The sequence below is a fragment of the Arvicola amphibius genome, chromosome 12 (assembly GCF_903992535.2).
Source record: "Arvicola amphibius chromosome 12, mArvAmp1.2, whole genome shotgun sequence".
NCBI classification, from domain to species: domain Eukaryota; kingdom Metazoa; phylum Chordata; class Mammalia; order Rodentia; family Cricetidae; genus Arvicola; species Arvicola amphibius.
In genome coordinates, this window is record NC_052058.2 from 121471966 (window position 1) to 121497841 (window position 25876).

At 51.3% G+C, this 25876-nt stretch overlaps 2 protein-coding genes across 7 annotated transcripts; one reads left to right on the forward strand and one right to left on the reverse strand.

Annotated features, from left to right (window-relative positions):
- Positions 1-670: 670 nt before the first annotated feature.
- Prrg2 (proline rich and Gla domain 2) lies at positions 671-8577 on the reverse strand. Of its 4 annotated transcripts, XM_038313414.1 has the most exons (9): positions 8392-8577; positions 7636-7699; positions 7252-7394; positions 6934-7078; positions 6513-6694; positions 6325-6364; positions 3363-3507; positions 1568-1696; positions 671-1257 (listed from the first exon to the last, which is right to left on the reverse strand). In XM_038313414.1, exons 3-9 carry the CDS (start codon positions 7369-7371, stop codon positions 1239-1241), a joined length of 780 nt encoding a protein of 259 aa, XP_038169342.1. In that variant the 5' UTR covers positions 7372-7394; positions 7636-7699; positions 8392-8577; the 3' UTR covers positions 671-1238. The 4 variants fall into 4 exon arrangements, with proteins under 4 accessions (XP_038169342.1, XP_038169343.1, XP_038169345.1 ...); XM_038313415.1 differs by lacking the exon at positions 7252-7394 and having other exon boundaries at positions 8392-8565; XM_038313417.1 differs by lacking the exons at positions 7252-7394; positions 8392-8577 and adding an exon at positions 8332-8350.
- Positions 7492-25876, forward strand: LOC119802476 (nitric oxide synthase interacting protein). 3 transcript variants are annotated; one of them, XM_038313412.1, is made up of 10 exons: positions 7492-7826; positions 8294-8546; positions 22165-22235; positions 22624-22729; positions 23462-23543; positions 24679-24838; positions 24921-25039; positions 25129-25316; positions 25394-25502; positions 25773-25876. In XM_038313412.1, exons 3-10 carry the CDS (start codon positions 22166-22168, stop codon positions 25842-25844), a joined length of 906 nt encoding a protein of 301 aa, XP_038169340.1. In that variant the 5' UTR covers positions 7492-7826; positions 8294-8546; position 22165; the 3' UTR covers positions 25845-25876. The 3 variants fall into 3 exon arrangements, with proteins under 3 accessions (XP_038169340.1, XP_038169341.1, XP_041911942.1); XM_038313413.1 differs by lacking the exon at positions 7492-7826 and adding an exon at positions 11112-11178 and having other exon boundaries at positions 7879-8546; XM_042056008.1 differs by lacking the exon at positions 7492-7826 and having other exon boundaries at positions 7882-8546.

Consider the following 25876-nt stretch of genomic DNA (forward strand, 5'->3'; position numbering starts at 1 on the left):
GGCGGGCAAAGGAGGGGTGCAGCCGCTGAGCCAAGGAGGGGGGGTTCCCCCTGGAGGAGGGAAAGGGGGGAGGAGGGACCCCGCTGTCTCCGCCTTTGCCCCGACGCTTGCAAGAGAGAAGGGGAACGCGCACTCGGGAGGGGGCGTCCCGGACAGCCCCGGAGTGGGTGCGGGCGCTGGGTGCTCGCTCTTTCGCCGCCGCCGCCGCCGCCGCCGCCTCCTCCTCCTCTGCGCTCACGGTGCAGCCATCTTTGCACAAGGCGGCTGGGGGAGGGGGGAGGGGAAGGGGGGCGGGCGGCGGGGTGTCTGGCTGCGCTCCGCTTCCTCCCACAATCCCGTGCAAATGCAAAAAAGAGAGAGAGAGAGAGAGAGAGAGAGAGAGAGAGAGAGAGAGAGAGAGAGAGAGAGAGAGAGAGGGAGGGCGGGAGGGAGGGAGGGAGGGAGGGAGGGAGAGGGAGAGGGAGAGAGAGAGAGAGAGGGAGAGAGGGAGGAGAGAGGAGCACTAGCGGAGCCTGGGGGGGGGAAGAGCGAGACAGAGAGAGAGAGAGAGAGAGAGAGAGAGAGAGAGAGAGAGAGAGAGAGCGAGCACTAGCGGAGCCTGGGGGGTGTAGGGCACAGCGCCCGTACAGAAATCCAGCTCCACCGCGCGCAGATGCGCCCAGGAACGGGGTTCAGTTCGTTTGCATTTTTATTTTTCTCGAATTGTTTCAATTTTGGGTTGGGGGATTTCTTTAAGTCTCTTCCTTTCCAAAGGGTTTTTAGGTTAGATAGACGCTCAGCTCAACTTCATTTCCCCGAGTGCAACACAATCCTAACATAGCAAACGCGCCCTCCACCTTTATGCTGGATTACGAACTGCCCAGGTGCCCGAGTGGAGAAACACACGAAGACGGGGGTGTGCATGGGCCTGGTTCTCTGCGTGTACGCTCCCCACGACACCAGTGGGGCGACAGTCGAGTCATGTCTTGTCCAAGTTTCTAAAGAAGCCTGCCCACTCCGAGGCTGGGCCGCTGATCAGAAAAGGGGGGGCGAGAGGTAGGGGCAACTCGGCAACAGGATGGTCAGGGACATGCGTGTATCCGTGCGTGGCGGAAACACGTGTGTCATGTAGACCTCGGGTCCGACGACCCTGACTCCCCCACGCACACACTGATGAGGAGTCGAAGAGGCCCAGCGACTTCCGGAATCCGCTGTGAATCAGGGGCACATTTCGGGAGCCCGCGTTCCGAAGCAGGTCTTCAGTGAGGCCTTCTGAGGCTACCCGGGGTGGGGGTGGGGAGTGTACAGTGCGGAGTCAAACAAGCCCCCTCCACCAAGACCACACCGACCCGCCCTTGGTGCCTCAGCCAATCCTGGATCCAGTAGGCACAAGCCCCACCTTCCTGAAAAGCTGCACTCTTCCAAGGACGGTCCACGCCCCTACAGACAATTGCGTAGGGCCCGCCCTGCCCTGCAAGCCCCGCCCCTTGTAGATTCCCAAAGCACCAAACTCGGCGCTTGGGGACACACCCCTCCCACGCGTGGCCTTTCTCCGCACTCTACCCCTGGCAGAAGCCCCACCCCGTACCTGGAGTAAGGGGGTGGAGGGGCGTCGTGCACACCCGAGGCTGCTAACGCCTGCTCGTAAGTGGGGAGGCCTGGAGGTAAGGGTGGAAACAAGGGCGTCGGGGGAGTCAGGGGACTGATGAGCCCGGTCCTGTGGACAGAAAGAGAGTGGTTAGTATAAAAGCTACCATGGAGTTTGGCTCGCGTTCAAGAGCACTGGCTGCTCTTGCTGAGGACCCAGGTTCCATTCGCAGCACACACATGGCGGCTCATAACGATCTGTAACTCCAGTCCCAGGGGATCCGACGTCCTCTCTGATTGCACGATGCATACATGTGGTACATATACATACATGAATGCAAAACACCCATACACATAAAATAAATCTTTACAAGAAATGAAACAAAACCTACATGACCAAGGGGTTACAGACCAAGAGACGGAAGGAGGGTGGGAGGGGACAGAGGGGAAGATAGATGACCCAGAAAAGTGCCTCAAAGGACAGCCCGGTGAACATAGACAGGTAGACATGAAAATGAGCCTCGAATGTACACTCTCATCCACAGAAACACGGGAGCACCAAAGTAACATAAACAGGCCGGGCGCACGCCTTTAATCCCAGCACTCAGGAGGCAGAGGCAGGCAGATCTCTGTGAGTTCAAGACCAGCCTGGTCTACAAGAGCTAGCTCCAGGACAGGCTCTAAAGCTGCAGAGAAACCCTGTCTCGAAAAAAAGCAAAACAACAACAAAAAAAAAAAAAACCCAAAGTAACAGAAACATGAGGTGGACACGCAAGACAAAGATCAGCAGACAGAAACACAATTCTGAAACATTTAGTTCCAAAATTCCCCAAATCCATTCTCTTAGCTAAGGTCGCCCAAGCTGGCTTCAAAACTTCCAACAATCCTACCAAGCCTTCCAAGCATTGGAATTGCATGTGTGAGCCACCCTGCTCAGCTTCCAAATCCATTCTTTTACATTTTAATATATTTTTAAAGATTTATTTACTTATTTATTATGCAGTGTTCTGTCTGCATGAATGCCTGCAGGCCAGAAGAGGGCACCAGATCTCATTACAGATGGTTGTGAGCCACCATGTGGTTGCTGAGACTTGAACACAGGATCTCTGGAAGAGCAGCCAGTGCTCTTAACCTCTGAGCCATCTCCCCTGCCCAAAATTTCTATAATTAAAGTACAGTTATGTATTCTATAGGTGTGCACACATGCTAACACACAAATGATGATCAGAGGAGAACTTGGGGGAGGGTTTTCTCCTCCCATCACGCAGATCCTTGGACTAGAACTTCAGCTTGTCAGGTCTGGGGGCCCCAGGACCCAGGCCATCCTATGTCCCTGCATGGGCAGCCTTTACACAGGCCTTCCACTGCTGACCCTACACCTTCACTTCTCTTTCCACTTTATTATGCAAAAGGTTCTCCTTAAGTTCCCAGGCTAGCTTTGAACTCACATCAGAGTGGAAAGGTCTTGAACATTTTTAGATCTTTCTGAAATGACAGGAAGGAAGCGCTGTGACACCCAGCTACAGCTATCAGACATCCTGTGAGACCCTGCTGGTGTGACCTTCACCCATGGGAAAGACAGTGCCACAGACAGTGATGGACAACAGCCTCGGCTTGCATTCTGCCCAGTGTTGACCTCACTGAAGCCTGGTACTCGGAAGCCTGTTAGGTCTCAACTTCACATCGACTTACTCTCCATAGGCCCGTGGTTCCAGACTGGTCTTGCCCCTCTCAGATCAAGCCTCCTCCCTCCCACTTTGCTCTCCATTATTCCCCCCTCCTGGAAGACCCCTTACTCTTGCTGACAGGACTCTTGCACTCTGAGTCGGCGCTGCCGTCGGTAATGCAGATACCAAAAGGCTCCCAAGCCAGCCAAGACGATGAGCAGGATCCCAGAAGTCAGTCCCACCGCCAAGCCTGCAACATCTACTCGTCCACGCCCTGTGGGTAGAAGGTACCACTGATCCAGGGGCTGCTACCTCCTCCAGGTAGCTTCTCGATTCCTTTTCCTAAGGGCATGGGCTAGGAAGCAAGGCAGCTCTTAGTTCCCTTCCTGCTACTCTGGCCTCAGGCAACAAACACTATGGCTTTCTAAGAGCATCTGTTTCTTGCTTTGCGGAATGGGAACATGAGTCCTACCAGTCTATCGTGAAAACTCACTGAGATCTGAGTAGGGAGCGATGGCTCCGGCCTGTCATCTCAGCTGTTTGGGAGGCTGAAGCTGAAGTCTGACAGTGAAATCAAGGTCAGCTAGCTAGACCCTGTCACAAAACCACAAATGAAAAGGGGTTTGGATGTGGGCTGCAGCTCAGTGGTAGAGCAGCTGACAGTGCACTTCAGGGCCCGGGTTCATCCCTACCACTGGAGAGGGGAGGGAGGGAGGACAGTTCATTGCAAACGCACTAATGGCGGATCTTCTACTTCAGCTGAGCTGTGTCAGCACGGCACAAGAGAAAGGGGCCTTTCCACAGGACGGCTTAGCACGAACAGGGATAACAACAGATAAACTGGAGGACACCTTGAAATATGGAGGTGTCGAACCCCTTCAACAAACTAAGGATGCAAAAGGAGACTTCAACATCCTTGCCCTCAGTCTGACTTGGTTTGCTTTTGGCTCTTTTTATTTTTAAATAGTTTATATGCTTTTTGTCATGCTGGAGACTGAAACTAGGATTTTTGTTTGTTTTGTTGTTGTTATTTTGGGTTTTTCAAGACAGGGTTTCTCTGTGTAGCCCTGGCTAGCCTAGAACTCACTCTGTAGACCAGGCAGGCCTTGAACTCACAGAGATCAATCTGCCTCTGCCTCCGGAGTGCTGAGATTAAAGGCGTGCGTCACTGCTATTCCAGTGAACTTTTACCTTTTTTTAAAAAAAATTATTTTTGCCGGGGTGTGGTGGCGCACAGAACAAGTTTCAGGACTGGCTCCATAGCTACTGAGAAGCCCTGCCTTGAAAAACCAAAAAAAAAAAAAAAAAAGGTGTTGGATCCCCTGGAACTGGAAGTGGTGATTGTGACCACTATGTAGGTGCTAGAAACTGAACCTAGGCCCTCTCTAGCAAGTATTCCTAATCCCTGAGCCATCTCTCTAGCTGCCTATTGATTTCCTAAATAATCCATTCTATTATTTTACGTGTATTTGTATGTATGGGTAGGGGAGGTGGTGCACATGTGTGTGGATGCTCACAGAGGTCAAAGAAAGGCACTGAACCTTCTGGAGCTGATGGAATCATCGCCGGTCGTGAGCAGCACTCCACTAGTGCTGGGAACCAAGCTGCAGTGTTCTGTACAACAGCAAGCACTCCCAAGTGCCGCGCCAATCTCTCTAGCCCTTACTACTGATTAAATAGGGGTGTGTGTGTGTGTGTGTGTGTGTGTGCGCGCGCGTGCGCGCGAGTGCACGTGCGCATGCTTGTGTGGAGAGGTCAACTTCCAGAAGTTAGTTCTCTTACTCTACTGTGTGGTACCCAGGTGACAAGCACAGTCACCTGCTGAGCAGTCTCACTGGGGTGCCTTGTTTTTAGAGACATGTTCTCTCATTAGGAGGGGGCTCAGTGACTTGGGCAAGCTGGTTACCCAGGGAGCCCCACGGACCCTCCTGTCTCTCTTCTGCCACAGTGGGATTACAACTCAGCTTTTCCCTGGAGAGTCAGGGGATTACGCTAGGGTCCTTGGGGTTGCATGGCCAGCACTTTACCAACTGATCCATCTCTCCAGCCCTTGGTTTTGTTTTATTGAGACATGGAGTCTCAAGCTGGCCTCAAACTTGATATATAGCACAGGCTGGCCGTGTATTCACAATCTTTCCGCTTTGGCCTTTGGAGTAGCTTGGATTGCAAGGCCAAGGCCAGGGCCATCAAATCTGGCTACCTCCTATCTCCACCTCCAACCTTGCGTTTAGCCTGCAGTGAGAAGATGGACTTTCAAAGCCTGGCAGATTTCAGGTGATCCAAGGAGCCTCTAGGCCTTGCTAGGATTGTAGACAAGGAACTATCTCCCCTAGCAACCGGTTCCACTGTGAGGACTACAGTACAGACCCAGGGCCTGTTGCTAAGGTGCATCTACCCCTAGCAACCACGCCATGAGGGGGTGGGGCAGCTGGTGCCCAGAGGGGGTCCTTCAGCGGGGCAGGAGGCTCTGGTCTTCCAGCTAGGTACAGTTGCTAGGGAGAAGGCCTCCTTAGCAACCAGGCAGACTGTGGCTGGCTTGGGGCTGTGGGGGAGGGGAAGCCAGCCAGGTAGTGCTTCTGACTTCCTCTGTCTGGCCTGGCCAGGGCCTGTTGCTAAGGAGCAGCCCCTCTTAGCAACAAGGCTCAAGCCAGGATGAGGACTTCAGAACTCAGAGGAGGGGCTGGGGTAGGCAAACTGGACAGGTGAGAATGGCCAGGCTTCCTGCCCTAGCTCTGTTGCTAGGGAACAGCCCCACTAGCAACCAAGATGCTTGTAAGGGAATCTAAAGGAGGACCCAGGTGAGCTTGTCCTTCTGATAGGCCCCATGACAATAACCCCTTCTTCCATCTACCCACCCACATGCCCCCTCCAGGGGTTGGGCCCTCCTATGAATCTGCATGCAGTTGTGCTGGGTTTTCAGACAAGGGTCATAATGAAAAGGGAGGGGACACCTTGTCAGTCATCTCTGGACAGCATGGGATTTGAGGGAAGATGGTCCTTGTTTGTGTGTGGGAGGGGGGGACTTTGGATTAAACTCTAGAGCTAAGGGTCGCTTCGCCATCATGGAGCGAGAGGGCTGAGGACCACTCACCTCCCTTGCCATTGTAGGTATAACGTTCCCAGTAGCGTTCCTAGAAGGAGGGGACGAGAAGGGGAAAGAAGCAGCTAGACACGGAGCAGTTCCCACAGCAGTCCACCCTGGTATTTGAAACCCAGGGAGGAAGAGAGGGAGGTGAAGGCAGAGAGGACCTGGATGCCGAGGTCCTCGGAGGCTCTCACCGTCAGAGTGTTATCCTCGAAGTACTCCCGGGCCTCCTCCCAGGAGCACCTCTCTTCCTGACACTCCCGTTCCAGGTTCCCGGGGGTCAGCAGCTCCAGGTCCCAGTGGTTAGCCCGAGGAACCCGCCTGCGGCCAACTAGGAAACTCTGGGCCTCCGGGGGATTCAGGAAGATGTCAAGAACTAAGGACATCAGAGTCAAAAGCAGAGAGTCCTTAGGATTGAGGACAAGGAAGATAGAGAGTTATGGGGTTCTGAGGGGTGAGGGCCAGGCTTGGAAACCCCTGGATCTGAGCAAGGAGGGCTGGGGTCTGGATTCCTGGATCTGAGGGAGAAGGGCCAGAGTCTGGGAAGCCAGGAAGTATCCTGGGTAGGAGAAGGCAGAAATTAAACCTCTGTAAGGCTCTTCCTCAAACACTCACCTTGGTTTTGCTCTTCATAAGGTAAGGTGTCCAGGCAGGTGGTCAATCCCATATAGACTAAGAGCAGGGAAGGATGGCCCCTCATATTGTGTGGCTTCCCAAAAGCCTCAGCAGAGTTAGGAGGCAAGGACTCCCTGCCTGGACTCTGCAGTCAGTGAATGAAAGAAAAAGCAAGCACTCAACCTGTAACCTGTGCCAGCCACTGTTGGTCTGTATCAACTCATCTTAATTCTCAAAACAATCCAATTTGAACAATCTCCTGCCATTCTACAGATGAGAAAACTGTCACCAGGTGGTAAAGCGACTTGCCCACTGTACCAGGTATTCGAATGTGAGAGGAGGGCGGATCTCAGAGATGGCAGTGCCTGCCCAGTGATGAGCACAAAGTCCGTGTCTGTCTCTCTGCTGTACCCACAGTACCATGTGACACAGGTTCATCCGCAGTCCTGGTCCCTTCCAACCTGGCAGGTTCCATTCCAAGTCAACCTCCCTCTGCCGTTGCCTCATCCACCCTCAGAGATCAAAGATTATAGGGCAAATGAGGTCCTAAGTTTCTAGGTCTGAATCTTGAGGGAAGGGGACCCTGAACTCCAGGGCCTAGGATTTAGGGTCCCAAGTCTCTGAATCCCAATGGTGTGGGGAGTCAGGACACCAGAGCGCCCCTCCACACCCCAAGTTTCTCTGAGAGCAGTATCCACTTACCTGCCCAGACCTGGGAGCCCTGCCTCTCTTCTTTAATGAAGACCCCCCGGTCAGCAGTAGCCAGCTGTGAAAAAGGGGAGAGGAGAATGGAGGGAAGAGGAAGGAGGGGTGCTCCTCTTCGGTAACAAGGCCCAATCCCGGCTTCTGGCAGGGGGCGGGGCTACTGATTACCTGCTCTGGGAGGGACTCAGGTAAGAGACAAAGTACTTAAAGGAACCTTAGGACCAAGGGCTTCAGGGACAGAGCCCCACATAGAAGCAAGACTTTGCACATTACGGAGGGATCTAGGAAACCTTATTAGAGTCTCCTCCTCTCTCCTTTCCCAGCCCGGGTCTCTCCCTACAGACAATTTGCTTGGCAGAGCCAGGAAAATAAGTCTCTAGAGATCTACAAACTGGTGGGAACGGAATGCTTTGATTCCAGAAATAACTGGGCGGTACCACATCATATCAGTTTGCTGAGGGTGACTGACTTAGACAGCTTGGCCTCGTGATCTTTTGATTATTGCTCATTCTATAATTTGGGCAAAATCGTCTCTTAAGATGTAATGGGAAAAAATAGGTATATATTTGGGAAAGTGTGTATCAGAATATCTGGGCGAAGGAGTTAGTTAGACTTGAAAAGAATCAAAGCAACTACACCACTCTGCCTAATACAGGTTAAGTGGTCTCCGATAGTCAAGCCACTTTCGCTCACCGGAACCTTCGAGTTGTCACTCACGTTTCGGTGGGGGGAAGAGAAGAAGAAAGGACTTACCAAACCACGCGAAGCGCCTCCACTACTAGGGGCAGTATTATTTCCGGTGTCTGCTGCCGAGCGGAAGTGGGAGTGCAGTGGGAAAAAAAAAACAGTACTCTTTTCCGGTTCGGGACACAGCTGAAGCCACGACGGATCGGCTAACCGTTTGTGAGGTGAGCTGCAGGCGGTGTGGGGTGGCGTCGCTAAGCGTCCCTTCTTGTGGGTGGGATATTTGAAGTTCCGAGGGACACAGGATAGGTTTCGCATTCCGACTTCCTGTTAATTATTAATAGAGCGCTCTGACGCTTTGAGTTGGAAGCTGAACTACATCTCCCAGCATGCCTTGCAATATGTCGGCCTCGTCCTGACCACTCTTAGAAAATGTAGTTCCGTAGTTAGTGGAAAAGGGTCTGTACCAGCGCAGGAATGAATGTGGGATTCCCTGGAATAGTGAAGAGTTGAGGCAGGATTCCTTAATCCGCTTCAGTTTTCCAGACAGTGGTGAGGAGGGAGATGAGCAATAGTGGATAAGGCCCTAAAGGATCCCTGAAGGAAGTGAATTATTTTATTTTACTTGAGACGAGTCTCACGTAGCCTTCGCTGTCCCAGAACTCACTATGTAGTTCAGGCTGGCCTCAAACTCACAGAGATCCACCTGCCTCTGCAGCCCCACAGGTGTTCACCACACCCAGCCACTTTTTTCCATTTGTTTATTGCTTTTCGAGATAACCTTGTGTAACAACTCTGGCTACCGTGGATCTCACTTTGTAGAACAGGCTGGCCTTGAACTCACAGAGATCTGCCTGACTCTGCCTCCCAAGTGTTGGAATTTAAGGGCCACCCGGTGATTATTAATTTTTTATGATTTATTTAACTTTATTTTATATGCATTGGTGTGAAGGTGTCAGATCCCCTGGAACTGGATTTTCAGACAGTTGTGAGCTGCCATGTGGGTGCACGGAATTGAACCCGGGTCCTTGAGAAGTGCTCTTAACCTCTGAACCATCTCTCCAGCCCCTATTTTTTGTGTTTTGAGAGAGGGTTGCATGTAGTGCAGGATGGCATCAATTTTCACTATCTATCTCTGTATGGAGATTAAGATTTATTTATAATGGGCATGGCGCCCCTATATCCTGAGAGCCTGGGGTGTTTTGAGTGGAAGCGTCATCCCAGCCCCTGGCATCCATATAGCCAAAGAGTCTGGAATATTCAGGTGGAAGTTCCATTCCAAGCCCCCTCCCCTGGGAGTTGCCTTAGTCCAGACTCCACCCCTGAGAAAACCTGCCAAAGGCTGACCCCTCCCCAGAGATGTACAAGACCGCTCTCACAGGATATTTATTTATTTTTTTTTCTTTTTTTTTTTTTTTGGTTTTTCGAGACAGGGTTTCTCTGCAGCTTTTTTAGAGCCTGTCCTGGAACTAGCTCTTGTAGACCAGGCTGGCCTCGAACTCACAGAGATCCGTCTGCCTCTGCCTCCCGAGTGCTGGGATTAAAGGCGTGCGTCACCACCGCCCGGCTCCCACAGGATATTTAAACTGCGACCCAGAGAACAAACACGTAGTTTTCTGGTCTTCCTTCCCCAACTCTTCTCTGGGGTCCTGGAAAGCCATCCAAGAGCATTGGTATCCATTAAACCTGGGCTTTTTCTAATTCGGTTCGATTTGGTCTGATTCAGATGATTGCGTTGTTAGAGAGGTTTGTTGGGAGTGCAGAAACTTCTTAGTGGACACATCTTTAACCCCAGTACTAGGGAGGCAGACGTAGGTGGATCTCTCAGGGATTGAGGCCAGCCTGGCTCACATATGCTGCTTCAGGCCAGCAAGAGCTACATAGTGAGACCCTGTCCCAAAAAGAAAAAGGATTTTCTTATTTTATGTGAATGAGTGAGGTTTTTGATTTTTTGTTTTTGTTTTACCAGACAGGGTTTCTCTGTGTAGCCCTAGCTGTCCTGGAACTCACTCTGTAGACCAGGCTGGCCTTGAACTCACAGAGATCCACCTGCCTCTGCCTCCCAAATGCTGGGATTAAAGGTGTGCGCCACCACTGCCTAGCTTGAATGTTTTGCCTGCATGTATGATTGTGCACCACTCAAATACGGTGCCTGTAGAGGCCGGAAAAGGGCCATCAGCTGACTCAGAACTAGAATGAATCATGAGCTGCCATGTGTATATTAGATATCAAACCCAGGTCCTCCGGAAGAACAGCCCAGTGCTCTCAGCCTCTGCCCAATCTCTTCTGCCTCCTAATTTGTTTTCTGTTTGTTTTGCTTTTGTTTTGAGACAGGTAGGCCTGTACTGAAATTATAAGCATGTGGTCACCACTCGTAGCTCATGTTGTTCTTTTTCAGTGAACTTTATTGAGATATAATTTCACATAATATATACTTTGCCCACTTAGAGCAGACAATTCGGAGTGTATTCACAGAGTTGTTTGGGCATCAGCACTAACAATTTTAGAGCATGTTCTCTGGGTGTGGTAGCACAAGCCTGTAATCTCTCGTGTTCCAGGGGATCTAATGCCCCCTTCTGGCTTCCAAGAGCACCAGACAGGAACCTGCTGTGCACACGTAATCACTCCAGGGCCTAGGCAGCAAAATCAGAAGTTCAAGGTCATCCTCAGGCTGCATATAGTATCGGAGGCCAAGCTGAGCTGTCTCAAGTCAACTTTAGGACATGTTTAACATCCCCAAAGAAATCTTGTCCTACGTTCTTTGTCACCTCTGTCTTTCCTACCCCTAGCCCTTGGCAGCCTCTGAACGCCTATGAATTTGCCTGATCTGCACATCTCCTGACAGCAGTCATACAGGTGTGTGCTCTGTGGCTGCCTTTCCTCACCCGGCATGTTGTTTCTAGGCCCTCCATACTATATCCTTATGCCTGTCTGTGGATGCACAGTATTCTGTTACATCCTGACTGTCTGTGGGTGCACAGTATTCTGTTACATCCTGACTGTCTGTCTGTCTGGGTGCACAGTATTCTGTTATATCCTGACTCTCTGTGGGTGCACAGTATTCTGTTACATCCTGACTGTCTGTGGGTGCACAGTATTCTGTTACATCCTGACTGTCTGTCTGTGGATGCACAGTATTCTGTTATATCCTGACTGTCTGTGGGTGCACAGTATTCTGTTGTGTGAGATCAGCACATTTCACTTCTCCTTCAGTTGATGGACCGTTAGAATTGTTTCGACTTTTTGGCTGTTGCAGCTGGTGCTACTGTGCACATGCGTGTGTGACTGTGCACATGTGTGTACGACTGTGCACATGCATGTATGAGGTTTGTGTGGATGTGTTCTGACATTTCCTGGGAGTAAGGTCTGTGGGGTCACGGCCTGTGGCATCCTCCGGAAGAACTTCCTCCTCACATTGATGTGTGTGCCTCCCAGTTCCTCTTTGTTCTCACTTTAACGATTTACTTATTTTTGCCTGCATGTATGTCTGTGTGAGGGCACCAGGTCCCCTGGAGTTAGAGACAGCTGTGAGCTGCCATGTAGGTGCTCGGAACTGAACCCCACTCCTCTGGAAAGCGGCCAGTGCTCTTAACCACCTCTCAGCCCTCTCTCCAGCCCCTGTGCTCACTTAACTGTTGGTTACACATGGTTCTAATAGTAGGGCGTGAACTTGTTCTTCGTTGTGGTTTTTATTTTAATTTTGTGTGTGCATGGTGCTGGGGATGAAGTCTCTGAGTGTGTGTCGATGCTCACAGAGGCCAGAAGAAAGCATTGTATCCTCCCTGGAGCTGGAATTACAGGTGGTTGTGAGTTATGGGTGCTGGGAATCGAACTCTGGTCCTTTTCAAGAGCAGCAACTACTTTTAATCCCTGAGTTATCTCTTTTTTTAAAAAAAATATTTATTTATTTATTTGTTTATTACGTGTGCAATATTCTCTCTGTGTGTATGCCTGCACGCTAGAAGAGGGCACCAGACCCCACTACAGATGGTTGTGAGCCACCATGTGGTTGCTGGGAATTGAACTCAGGACCTTTGGAAGAGCAAGCAGTGCTCTTAACATCTGAGCCATCTCTCCAGCCCCTTGAGTTATCTCTTCAGCCTCAGCTTTTGTTTTGTTTGTTTGGTTGTGTGGTTGGTTGGTTGGGTTTTGGTTTTGGTTGTTTTTAGTATTTCGAGACAGGATTTCTCTGTGTAGCTCTGGCTGTCCTAGAACTCACTCTGTAGAGTAGGCTGGCCATGTAGGTGCAGGGAATTGTATCCCGGTTCTTTGGCCTTCTGGCAGCTGCAACTGGTTCCCCTCTCCCATATGACACAGCCCAGTCTGGTTATGTCTACTCTGAACCCTCCCAGACGTCCCTGCCTCTGGGCTGTGCTCTCCTGCACATCTGTAACAAACTTTCTCTGGCTGTGCTCTCCTGCACATCTGTAACAAACTCTCTCTGGGCTGTGCTCTTCTGCACATCTGTAACAAACTCTCTCTGGGCTGTGCTCTCCTGCACATCTGTAACAAACTCTCTCTGGGCTGTGTTCTCCTGCACCTCTATAATAAACTCTCTCTGGCTGTACTCTCCTGCACATCTGTAACAAACTCTCTCTGGGCTGTGCTCTCCTGCACATCTGTAACAAACTCTCTCTGGCTGTGCTCTCCTGCACATCTGTAACAAATTCTCTCTGGCTGTGCTCTCCTGCACATCTGTAACAAACTCTCTCTGGCTGTGCTCTCCTGCACATCTGTAACAAACTCTCTCTGGCTTTGCTCTCCTGCACATCTGTAACAAACTCTCTCTGGCTGTGCTCTCCTGCACATCTGTAACAAACTCTCTCTGGCTGTGCTCTCCTGCACATCTGTAACAAACTCTCTCTGGCTGTGCTCTCCTGCACATCTGTAACAAACTCTCTCTGGGCTGTGTTCTCCTGCACCTCTATAATAAACTCTCTCTGGCTGTGCTCTCCTGCACATCTGTAACAAACTCTCTCTGGGCTGTGCTCTCCTGCACATCTGTAACAAACTCTCTCTGGGCTGTGTTCTCCTGCACCTCTATAATAAACTCTCTCTGGCTGTACTCTCCTGCACATCTGTAACAAACTCTCTCTGGGCTGTGCTCTCCTGCACATCTGTAACAAATTCTCTCTGGCTGTGCTCTCCTGCACATCTGTAACAAACTCTCTCTGGCTGTACTCTCCTGCACATCTGTAACAAACTCTCTCTGGCTGTGCTCTCCTGCACATCTGTAACAAACTCTCTCTGGCTGTGCTCTCCTGCACATCTGTAACAAACTCTCTCTGGCTGTGCTCTCCTGCACATCTGTAACAAACTCTCTCTGGCTGTGCTCTCCTGCACATCTGTAACAAACTCTCTCCTCCATACCTAAGAGCAGTCATGTCCTTTCCTTTTTATTTTTATTTTTTTTCATTCTCATAGAAAGTTTGGGGCCAGCCTGGGTTAATGAGACGGCGCCTCAGAGGCAGCCATCTGCAAAGCAGGAATGGAGTCATCACCAACACCATAGTAACCATGCTTGGACTTGCAGTCCCCATGAGAAAGTGACATACACCTGTCACCCCAGCCCTTAGGAAGCTGAGTTCAAGGCCAGCCTGAACTACAGTGTGAGACACACCTCAAAAAGGATTTTAAAACAAATAAACAAGTGGTTTTAGTTGAAGTAACTTGCTGTGTGGTGTCCAGCGGCTCTGCAGGGTGGCATAGGTGTGCTGAAGCCCTGCTGCTCCCTTTGTGTACCAAATGGCACACCCCTGGCACTCCAGTGCCCATAGGCTTCTTTATTGGTAGCCACCCACGAGCATTGCCTGAGTCAGCTGTCCCACTGGAGGTGGTGAAAGGGCTGCCACCCCTCCTCCCGCCTACATGACACAGTCTATAGTTTGGGTTTTATCTTGAGCCCTTCTGAAAAGCTCTCTGGTGTCTCTAGCTTGTAGTATTTGGGGAGGCTTTGCTAAACTTCTGGCCTCCCGTTACTGTAAGTTTCTGGCGCTGGGTCTCTGTCTTCTCACTTATGAAGTGAGGAAAGCATGAGAAACTCTAGAAGGACCTGGAGGGGAAGGCAGATGAGGTTATAGATGACACCCCACCTTAATATTTTAAAAAAACACATAAAAGTCCTCAAATTGAGACATGGCTCAGATGCCTAGAATCCTGCAGGGAGGGATGGGGAACATGGCTAGGGGCAGAATACATGGCCCACTCAGAGACTGCATTGGCTCCAATTCTACCACACACACACACACACACACACACACACACACACACACACACGTCAGACAAATGCATGTGTGTTCATTCCCTTGGCCATCTGAGCCTCCAAACCTCATGTGGCCCCAGAAATTAAACCATACATACCTAAGGGAATAAAATAAGAAGGGCAAATCCCATAATATCCGAGATGGGATGGGGTATGGCCTTCTGAAAGTATGTTAGCTGTCTCTTGAATCTTACCTGTTACAAGGTCCTCTGCTCTAGGCAGGCAGCTTCCCTCCTAAGCCCCAGCAGAGAGACACTTAGAAGACAGACAGGAGAATGTGGCTGTGACATCAGCATTGCAGTGTTGACATATGGGCACAGGGAGGTCTCTGGGACTTGAAGGCCAGGTCTACAAAGTGAGTTCCAGGCTAGCCAAGGCTGCATAGTAAGTCCCAGTCTCAAAACTGGAAGTTGACCTGTGGACAGGGGCCAGGCTTCTCTTGGTTCTCATTTGAGAAGTGTTTATTGTTATCCGTGTGTATTCTGTGTGTGTGTGTGTGTGTGTGTGTGTGTGTGTGTGCATTCATGGTGTCTGTGGATGAGTGTACATTCATGGTGTGTGTACACATTCATTGTATATATGTGTGTCCATTCATGGGGTGTGTATGTTCATGGTGTGTGTGCATTCATGCGGTGTGTGTGTGCATTCATGGTGTGTATGCACATTCATTGTGTGTGTATATGTGTGTGCTTTCATGGTGTGTGTGCATCATGGTGCGTGTGTGTTCATGGTGTGTGCGTTCGTGGTGTGTGCACGTTCATGGTGTGTGTGTGCATTTGTGGTATGTGCGTTCATGGTGTATGCGCATTCATGGTGTGTGTGCATGCATTCATGGTGTGTGTATGTGCGTTCATGGTGTGTGTGCATGTGTTCATGGTGTGTTGTGTGCGTTCATAGTGTGTGCGTGTTCATGGTGTGTGTGAGCGTTCCTGGTGTGTGTGCATGCGTGTTCTTGGTGTGTGTGCGCATTCATGGTGGGTGTGCTTGTTGATGGTGTGTGTGCGCGTTCATGGTATGTGCGCATTCATGGTGTGTATGTGCGCTGATGGTGTGTGTGTGTGTGTGTGTGTTCATGGTGTGTGCACATTCATGGTGTGTGTGTGTATTCATGGTGTGTCCGCGCGTTCATGGTGTGTGCATATGTTCGTGGTGTGTGTGTGTGTGTTCATGGAGTGTGTGCATGCGTTCATGGTGTGTGTGGACACATTCATGGTGTGTGTACGAGTTCATGGTGTGTGTGTGTGTCTTCGCAGTGTACACAAAGGTTACTCTACCACCTGGAGCCTGGGGCTGACCTCAGGCTGTCAGGCCGGCAGCTTCACCCCTGCGCTGTCTCAGCACCTGGCCAGGCTTTTTTACTTGTTTTGTTTTCCCTTTGGTGTTTTGTTTGTTTGACTGTTTTTTTGAGACAGGGTTTTTCTGTGTAGCCCTGGCTGTTCTGAAACTCTCTCTATAGACCAGGCTGGCCTCAGCCTCAAGAGATCCGCCCACCACTGCCTCCCAAGTGCTGGGATTAAAGGTGAGCGAGTGCTGGGATTAAAGGTGAGCGAGTGCTGGGATTAAAGGTGAGCGCCACCACTGCCACCACCCAGCTGTTTCTTTTGTTTCTAGTTTTTACACTTCTGCCCGCTGAAGAGATGTTTCAGCTTTAAGGGTTTCTGTTCCTCTTGCAGAAAACCCAGGTTTGATTCCCAGCACCCACATGGCAGCTTGCAATCATCTGTAACTCCAGTCCCAGGGGATCAGACACCCTCTTTTGATCTCTGAAGACACGAGACACACACGAGTGGGGATAGACACATGTGCAGGCAAAAAACTCATATGCATAAAATAAAAATAAAGGTTCAATTTTTAACATTAAAATAAGTTTTTAGCTGGGTGGTGGTAGCTCATGCTTTTAATTCCAGCACTTGGGAGATAGAGGCAGGTAGATCTCTCTGAGTTTGAGGTCAGCCTAATCTACATAGTGAGTTCCAGGACAGCCAGTGCTACACAGAGAAAGCCTTTCTCATAAAAAAAAAAAAAAAAAAGAAGGAAAGAAAGAAAAGGGAAAGAAAAGGAAAAAAGAATGAAAAGAAAAAGGAAGGAAGAGAAAGGAAAGAAAAATGCCCCTTGGGCCTGGAGAGTGTCTCAGAAGTAAGAGGGCCTAGATTTGGTTCCCAGTACTCCCCTCCCCCATGTCAGGCAGCTGTAACTTCAGCTGCAGGAGATCTGACATCTTCTAGCCCCTGGGCAGCTACACATGTGTGGCAAAACACACACACAGGCATATACAGAAAGAAAAATAAAATCTTGGGAAAAGATGCCCCCATTTCTAGCTATTCCTCTCATTTAAAGAGCGAGTGTTTCACCAACCTAGCAGAATCCTCTCCTGTGGCCAAGAGAAGCCAGCCAGTGCCAAAAACTTCTCAAGGTCAAGCAGGAATACGGTCAACACAACCGAAGCCCAGGGGGCTGGGAGGGGGCACGAGTGAGAGGGGGCGGCAGGTGTTAGAGGTTTGGGGCGGGGAGATCAGAGGAGGCTGGCAGGTAGATGCTGGACTGATACTCTTAACAGTGGGCTGCATTCGTAGCATCGTGCCAAACTACCTAGGCTGTCCTTGGATTCACTCTTTAGCCCAGACTGGCCTTGTAGTTATTTATAATTTTTAAAATTTATGTATTTTATGTGTGAGTGTTGTATCTGCCAGAATAGGGCATCAGACCCCGTTATAGATGGTTGTAAGCCTCCATATGGTTGCTGGGAATTGAACTCGGGACCTCTGTTTTTTGTTGTTGTTGGTTTTGTTTGTTTGTTTGTTTGAGGCAGAGTTGCTCTGTAGCTTTGGAGCCTGTCCTGGAACTAGCTCTTGTAGACCAGGTTGGCCTCGAACTCATAGAGATCCTCCTACTTCTGCCTACCGCGTGCGCCACCACCATCCGGCGGAACTCAGGACCTCTGGAAGAGCAGCCAGTGCTCTTAACCACTGAGCCCTGTTTATAAAATTTTTATTATATTTTATTATTTATGTTTTGTGCATGTGAGTGTATGCATGCATGCATGCTTGCTTATGGGGGAGCATTGTGTGTTTGTGTTTGCATGCAATGCAGCCAGAGAACAGCTTTAGGAGTCTGTTCTCTCCTTCCACTGTGGGATCTTGGGAAAGAATTTAGGTCGTCAGGTTTGCTCATAAAGTGCTTTTACCCTTTTTTTAAGATTTATTTACTTATTATGTATACAACATTCTGCCTTGATGTATGCCCGCACGCCAGATCTCAGTACAGATAGATGGTTGTAAGCCACCATATGGTTGCTGGGAATTGAACTCAGGACCTCTGGAAGAGCAGCTAGTGCTCTTAACCTCTGAGCCATCTCTCCAGCCCCCTGCTTTTACCCTTTGAACCACCTCATGGCCTATGCTCGCATCCTCTCAACTTGGCTTGCCCAGGAGCACATTGACTACAGAGGGTACAGGGTAATCTCTCTAGAGCGGGGATGGCATCCAGCTGAAGGTCTGCATTGGGGCTGGAGAGCTGGCTCATCGGTTAAGAGCATTTCTGCTCTCCAGGCAACTCTCAGCACCCAAGTCTGGCAGCTCAATGAAAGCAGGGCTTTCATCAGAGAGATCACCCTCCTCTGGCTTATGTTCACACATAGGCACACATGTAAATTATAAAAAAGAATTGATTAGGAAAAAGATCTCTGTTTTCAGTCTGTGTAAATGTATCAAAAAACAAAAAACGGTGCTAGCAGGAAGGGAACCATCAGAACTGGGGTGCCCGTCTCACAGGTTCTGTGTAAGGTAGGACATCTGGGCGCTCCCTGCATCCAGAAAAGGTGGCGGGGACTGCCCTGCCCACTGGAGTCTCCTTTCTCTCCTAGAGCTCACCCTCCTGCCATTATTTCCCCAGTGCTGGGCTTGCAGGTCCCCACAGCTGGCTTCCGGCTCGCTTTGACATTTGAGTCATGGTCTCATCATATGCTCCCCATCCCTGCTCATTCTGTAGCTGAGGTTGACCCTGCTTCTTCACCCTCCCAGGTGGCTGGGATGATAGGCATGTGACAGCAGATTTGGACTTTTATTTTCTGTCAGTCTGCTAGAGTTCTTTGTGACATTGTGCTGTGTATAATACTTGTTTATTCTCATGCCTAGTATACAGGACGTTCATCCTGACTTAACCAGAAAGGCTACCTGAGACATCCTCAGGCCACCCCACTGTGGTCCCTGGGAAAAGCCACACCCACCCAAAGGTGGCACTAGAACATCGGTTCTCAACCTGGGGGTCGCGTATCAGATCTGTATATCAGATGTTTAGGTCACAGTTCATAACAGTAGCAAAGTTAGTTATGAAGTAGCAACAAAATGATTTATGGTTGGGGTCACCACAACATGAGGAACCGTATTAAAAAGGGTCACAGCATTAGGAAGGTTGAGAAGCACTGGTCTAGAACTCTCCACTTCCGTGAACCTCCTTCAGATGCTGGTTTCTCTAGTCTGGTCTTCCTCAAGGCCAAGTTCTGGTCGTGGCTGTGTGAGTTTGGAAAGTCAACCAGACCTGTTTCCCAGGCTGGTTTCTTGTGATTGACACTTGTCTATGGAGTCAGAACACACCCACTTCTCCACAGCCCCCGCCCTTGCCTCCAGGAGGTTTTTCTGCATCCTGCTGCCACGTCAGGGAACTCCAGAATTTCAGAATTAGAGCCACACCTTCAATCCCAGCACTTGGGAGGCTGAGGCAGGCAGCTTTGTGAGTTCCAGGCCAGCCTGGTCTATAGAATGAAAGGAGGAGAAAATAAATAAATTTCTTTTTGTTCTTTTTGCTTCTTTTTAAGATTTATTTATATATTTTGTTTACAGTGTTCTATCTGCATGTGTGCCCGCAGGCCAGAAGAAGGCACCAGATCTCATTATAGATGGTTGTGAGCCTCCATGTGGTTGCTAGGAATTGAACTTAGGACCTCTGGAAGAACAGTCAGTGCTCTTAACCTCTGAGCCATATCTCCAGCCCATGCTTTTGTTTTTCCTGAGACAGGGTTTCTCTGTGTAGCTCTGGCTGTCCTGGAACTCACTCTGTAGACGAGGCTGGCCTCAAACTCAGAGATCCGCCTGCTTCTGCCTAGTGCTGGGGTTAAAGGTGTGCACCAACACCACTTAGCATTATAAATTGTTTTATTATAAAAATTAATTTTATTTTTTGGTTACAAAAATCTTGCCTGAGGCCGGGCAATGGTGGCGCACGCCTTTAATCCCAGCACTCAGGAGGCAGAGGCAGGCGGATCTCTGTGAGTTTGAGACCAGCCTGGTCTACAGAGCTAGTTCCAGGACAGGCTCCAAAGCCACAGAGAAACCCTGTCTCGAAAAACCAAAAAAAAAAAATCTTGCCTGGATGTACGTTTGAGCAACACAGGTGTGCCTGGCGCCCAGGGAAGCCAGAGAGGCATCTGATCCTCTAGAACTGAGTCGTGGATGGTTGTGAGCCACCGTGTGAGTGCTGGGACTGAGCCTCTGGTAGAGCAGCCAGTGCTCTTATCCTTTGAACCATCTCTCCAGTTCTGGCCCCCAAATTTAAATGGCCTAGGTGTGGTGGCATCTACCTGTGACGTCCAGCACTCTGGAGGTGGAGGCAGGAGGATAAATTCAAGGTTACTCTCAACCTCATAGCTTCAGAGACCAGTTTGGGCTTTTTGGGCTCTGGTACAGTGAACATCAAGTATAGTGCTGCTGGCTGATTGGGCACTGCAGACACCACTGCCCGCCCACAGGTGTTCAGAGGGACTGCCATGCACAGTATAAAGTCAGGATGTGCCTGCTGGGCCAACGGGGGCACTGACAAGAGGACAAGAGCCCCTACTTAGTTCTCTTGTTTTCAGAATGGCATGTGTGCAGGCTTGCAGCCTACGGCACACATGTAGAGGTCAGGTGACTTCGTGGCACTGGCTCTCCCCTGCCGTGTGTCTGTGTGACACGGGCATTGCCTCTGCAAGGCAAGCCCCTCCTCCCCGAGACAGGGCCCCTCCCAGCCCTTGCTGTCTGGAACTTGGGTCAACCCACTCCCCCCACCTCAGCCTTCTGAGTGCTGGAATTGCGGGGTGGGCCTCCACACCTAGGGAACCTGGCTCATCTCTTCCTGGAGCACACACAGAGAACAAGAGTGACTTCTGACCTCTGGAGAGGGCGTCACCGTGTCAGCCCCGCTGCACTGCAGAGCCTTAGTCTTAGTTGTTTCTATTTTCTTTTTGTGTTTGGTTCCCTTGAAGCTGTGGCTAAACCCAGGGCCTCTTGCCTGCTAGGGAAGTGCTGTCCTGCGCTCTGCCGGCCTCCCTTGCGTTTGAGGTGTCTCACTGCGTTGCCCAGGCCACATCTGAGGTGACGCGCCTGCTTCACAGTACCAGGCCTGGCTTGGTTCTTCTGTGTGTGTGTGTGTGTGTGAGAGAGAGAGAGACAGAGAGACAGAGACAGAGAGAGACAGACACAGAGACAGAGAGACAGAGACAGAGAGAGACAGACACAGAGAAAGAGAGACAGAGACACAGAGAGAGAGATAGAGACACAGAGAGACAGAGACACTAGAGAGAGAGAGACAGACACACAGAGAGAGAGAGACACAGAGACAGAGAGTATCTCCTGGGGCTGCAGTTACAGAGCTTGTAAGCTGGAGTGTCTCCAGCTCTCTCTATTTTTTTATTGCAGAGAAGTATGAGTAATTAAGTAATTATCAAAACAGTTTTTAATATAAAGAGATGACATTAGGTTAAAATGGGAAACGTGGTAAAAATATAAGTTCATGGAGAAAAGAGGACCTGTAAAATTCATTTTTGTTGAACTAGCTTTTTTTTTTAGACTTTATTATGTATACAGTGCTCTGCATTAATGCTTGCAGGCCAGAAGAGGATACCAGATCTCATTACAGATGGTCGTGAGCCACCATGTGGTTGCTGGGAATTGGACTCAGGACCTCTGATAGAGCAGCCAGTGCTTCTATCCTCTCTCCAGCCCCCGAAACAGATTTTTTGAAAAATAATTTGCATGTGTGTGGGTTTTTTTTTCAGATGTGTAGTGGAAAGTATCAAACCACTGTATTTAGATTACACCAGCAACATTCTCAAAGACAATAGAATGATTTATCTAAAATCTTCAGGGTAGAGAGATGGCTCAGAGATTAGCAGTGGTGGCCGCTCTGCTAGAAGATGTGGCTTAGGTCCCCGCAGCCGCATGGCAAGGACCTGTCACCCTCTTCTGGTCTCTGAGGCTCTCCTTGCACGTGATGCATATTCAGACAAGCAGGCGCACACATAGACACATAAAACATGTTTAAAAGTCAGAGTTTCACCAGCCAGTGGCACACACCTTTAATCCCAGCCCTCGGGAGGCAGAGGCAGGTGGAGTCTGAGGCCAGCCTGGTCTACAGGATGAGATTCTGTCTCAAAACCAAAAGTTAGTAGCTAGTGCTGCCTGATTTTCCTTCCTCTGTGCTTCACACTTGTACCACTGAGGCTCAGGCTGTGCCTGGTGAGCTGATTAGGCTTCTGGGGCAGGTTGCTATTGTTGTGGGGTATCCTGGGGTCACCCCAGCTCAGCTGTTGTCCCTTTCTCCCACAGGATGACGCGGCATGGCAAGAACTGCACTGCGGGAGCTGTCTACACCTACCATGAGAAGAAGAAGGACACAGGTACTGTCTTGGGGACCTCGCTCTCACCTCTGGTTTCCCCTCTGTGGCATCTGGCTGTTTTGTTCCTCTATTGTCCTATTCTGCCCTTGAATGGCCTGTCGTTGCCCTGTGTGTACTAATGATGGTGACCACAGGTAGCAGGGCCATGTGGCTCATGTAACACATCCTGGATACCACCTTTGCAGAAAGGAAGGCTGAGAGCCACAGTGGTCCCCACCCCAGGAGAGGGGAGCCAGCCATGAATGACCCTCTTAACCCCTCTGCCCCACTGTGGGGGAGTAAGGCTGACCTAGCCATGGCTTTCTCAGGTTCCAGTCAACCCCCACATTTCCTTGGGCATCTGGTGAAAGGCATGTCCGCACCCATCACCACCTTTCTCTGTCCCCAGCGGCCTCAGGCTATGGGACCCAGAACATTCGACTGAGCCGGGATGCTGTGAAGGACTTTGACTGCTGCTGTCTCTCGCTGCAGCCCTGTCATGATCCTGTGGTCACGTGAGCAGGGGAGGGGCAGCAGGGCAACTGGTGTGTGTGGGTTCACCTTCACAGAGCCGCAGGGCTATCTCCAGAGACAGGAAGCTGCTCCTCCACCACCGGTGGAAAGAGTACATTGCTAATAGCTGGGGCTGGGCTCAGCAGGTGGAGTGTTTTCCTAGCCTGCAGGAAGCTCTGGGTTCTCAGTGCCACAGAAAACCAGGTGTGATGCACTTAGGCAGTGCAAATGGAGGATTGGGGTTCAAGGCAAACCTCAGCTACATAGCAGTTTAAAGCTAACCTGAGCTGCAGAACATCGTGTTCCACAATAAAATAAAAAGAAACGGACTGAAGGGAGCACCATGGGAGATGTCACCTAAGGATGTGTAGTGGTACCCAGGGTGGGCGTGAATGGATGGATGCTGGGGTGAGGATGCTCGATGGTGGTACCCAGGGTGGGGCATGAGTGGATGGATGCTGGAGTGAGGATGCTCGATGGTGGTACCCAGGGTGGACGTGAATGGATGGATGCTGTGGTGAGGATGCTCGATGGTGGTACCCAGGGTGGGCATGAGTGGATGGATGCTGTGGTGAGGATGCTCGATGGTGGTACCCAGGGTGGGCGTGAATGGATGCTGGGGGTGAGGATGCTCGATGGTGGTACCCAGGGTGGGTGTGAATAGATATAGAAGTGAGTGGATGCCATCTTGTGATGAAGCCCAGGCCCATGCTTTCTTCATCCCCTCTCTGCAGCCCAGATGGCTACCTCTACGAACGGGAGGCAATCCTGGAGTACATCCTACACCAGAAGAAAGAGATTTCCCGGCAGATGAAGGTGATGGGTGCCAAGGAGAAGGGAAGGGACTCAGCGGGGCAGTTCCTTTTCTTGAGGGCCCTTCCCTGGTGCTGGTCTCTGCCTGGAGCACCATCCACTCCCACTTCTCTCCGATGCTTGTTTCCAGGCAGCATCTGTGCTGACCTCTAGGCCAGGATCTCTGGGGCCCACCCTGCTGTAGGAACCTGAGACCCCTGTGTGCTCACACACTCTGCTGTGCTTGTGCTGGGCTGCACTCTGCAGGAGCAGCTTCCTTGGCTCTCCTCAGCTCCACGCACATGGCGGTGGTGTGTGATGACCACCAGAGGGCCCCACCGAGCAAGTGAGAGACAGATCTCTCTAGGTGCCCACTGTGACTCTGGTCCTTCTTCACGGTCTGGCTTTCTGGCGCTCTGGACTCTGAGGGATTGTTTTGTTTTTGCTCGGGCCAGGGCTGGAAGCCAGCCCTCCCCGGCCGGACAAGCGTTTGCAGTGCTCCTGCTTCCCACCGCTGGCCGCAGCGTGCCCAGCACCCATGTCCTCCCCGCAGCCCGGTGGCCAGCCAGGCTCCCCCTCATCCTGGCACCACTGTCGACACCTGCTGGGTGCCAGGGGGATCGAGCAAGGAGCAGACCTTTCCTGTTCTGGTCACTCAGGACAAAGCACACTGTGCTGCTCATAGACTTCCAAGTCAAGCTCCCTGCTGCAGGACAGGGGTTCCCTGGCCAGCTCGCATGCTTTCTTGAGCGCTTACTGTGTGCCTCTCAGTCTCAGCACTTCGGAGACATCTCCGTGTGGCTGGAGATGTGGCTGTTTGTAGAGTGCTTGCTTAGTGTGCATGAAGCCCATGGTCCCACACCCAGCACCAAATAACCAGATGTGGTGGGACATGACTTGATTCGTGGAGAATCAGGAGTTCAAGGTCACCCTTGAGCTCCAGGCCAGCCTGGGCTACACGAGCCCCGTCTCACCTTGAGCAGGCCCTCCCAACAGGAGGACTCTGGGTCCCACACTATCTGAGTAGGGAGCCAAGGACTCAGAAATGCCAGGGCCACCTTATCACACAAAAGCATCAGCTGTTGCCAGCCCCTGCCAGAGCTGATCAGGGCTCCATCCTCCCGCTGGTGGGTGCTGAGCCAGGCCCCTCTTCCCCTAGGCCTATGAGAAGCAGCGAGGAGCCCGCAGGGAAGAGCAGAGACAGCTCCAGCGAGCGGCAGCCGAGGACCAAGCTCGAGGCTTCCTGGAGAAGGAAGCAGCCATCGTGAGCCGGCCCCTCAACCCCTTCATGCCTAAGGCTGCCACCTTACCCAACACAGGTGACAGGGAACACCTGCCCTTGGCCAGGGTTCTTCAGGGGATGACTTCCTGAGGTGCATACCTCAGCTTCTCTCTCCACAGACGGTGAGCAGCCAGGGCCCAGCGCCGGTCCCCCAGGGAAGGAGAAGGACAAAGTGCTGCCCAGCTTCTGGATTCCCTCGCTGACGCCCGAAGCAAAGGCCACGAAGCTGGAAAAACCAGTGAGCTCTCAGTGTCCCTGCCCCTCGTGCCCCTTACATGTTGACCCCTGTCCTTCCTTCTCCCCTGTTGACCCTTCCTCTGCCTGCAGTCCCGCACTGTGACCTGCCCGATGTCTGGGAAGCCACTACGCATGTCAGACCTGACGCCGGTGCGCTTCACGCTGTTGGACGACTCCGTGGACCGCGTGGGGCTCATCACACGCAGTGAGCGCTACGTGTGTGCAGTGACCCGAGACAGCTTGAGCAACGCCACGCCGTGCGCAGTGCTGCGGCCCTCGTGAGTAGGGTTGGGGAGGAGAGTCTGGAGGGCCCCCAAGATGCCCTAGGGCCGACCTTCGCCTCGTCTCCCCGCAGTGGGGCTGTGGTCACTCTGGAGTGTGTCGAGAAACTGATTCGAAAGGACATGGTGGACCCCGTGAATGGGGACACGCTGACAGAACGCGACATCATCGTGCTGCAGCGGGTGAGTTGCCAGTGCGACCGCAGCCCCTACCCCCGCCTTGCCCCTGTTGCGCCCGCGGCACCCTCCGCCCTGCTGTCCCGCCACTTCCCACGGCACCTTGTGTTTTCTTTAGCTCCTCCATATTTTCCTGTGCTTTCCTCCGTCCTGGGACTTCTCCCCACAGTCCCTCCTGTGACCCAGGCCCCCTCCTCCTCCTGCCCTGAGACTTATTTTTCCCTGGTCCACATAAGAGCCCAGCAGGCTCCTCCAGCTTGTTCTTCTCCTTTCCAGGGCGGGACAGGCTTTGCAGGCTCAGGAGTGAAGCTGCAGGCGGAAATGTCCCGGCCAGTGATGCAGGCCTGAGCTGTGACCTAATAAACCTGCCTGTGAACCGA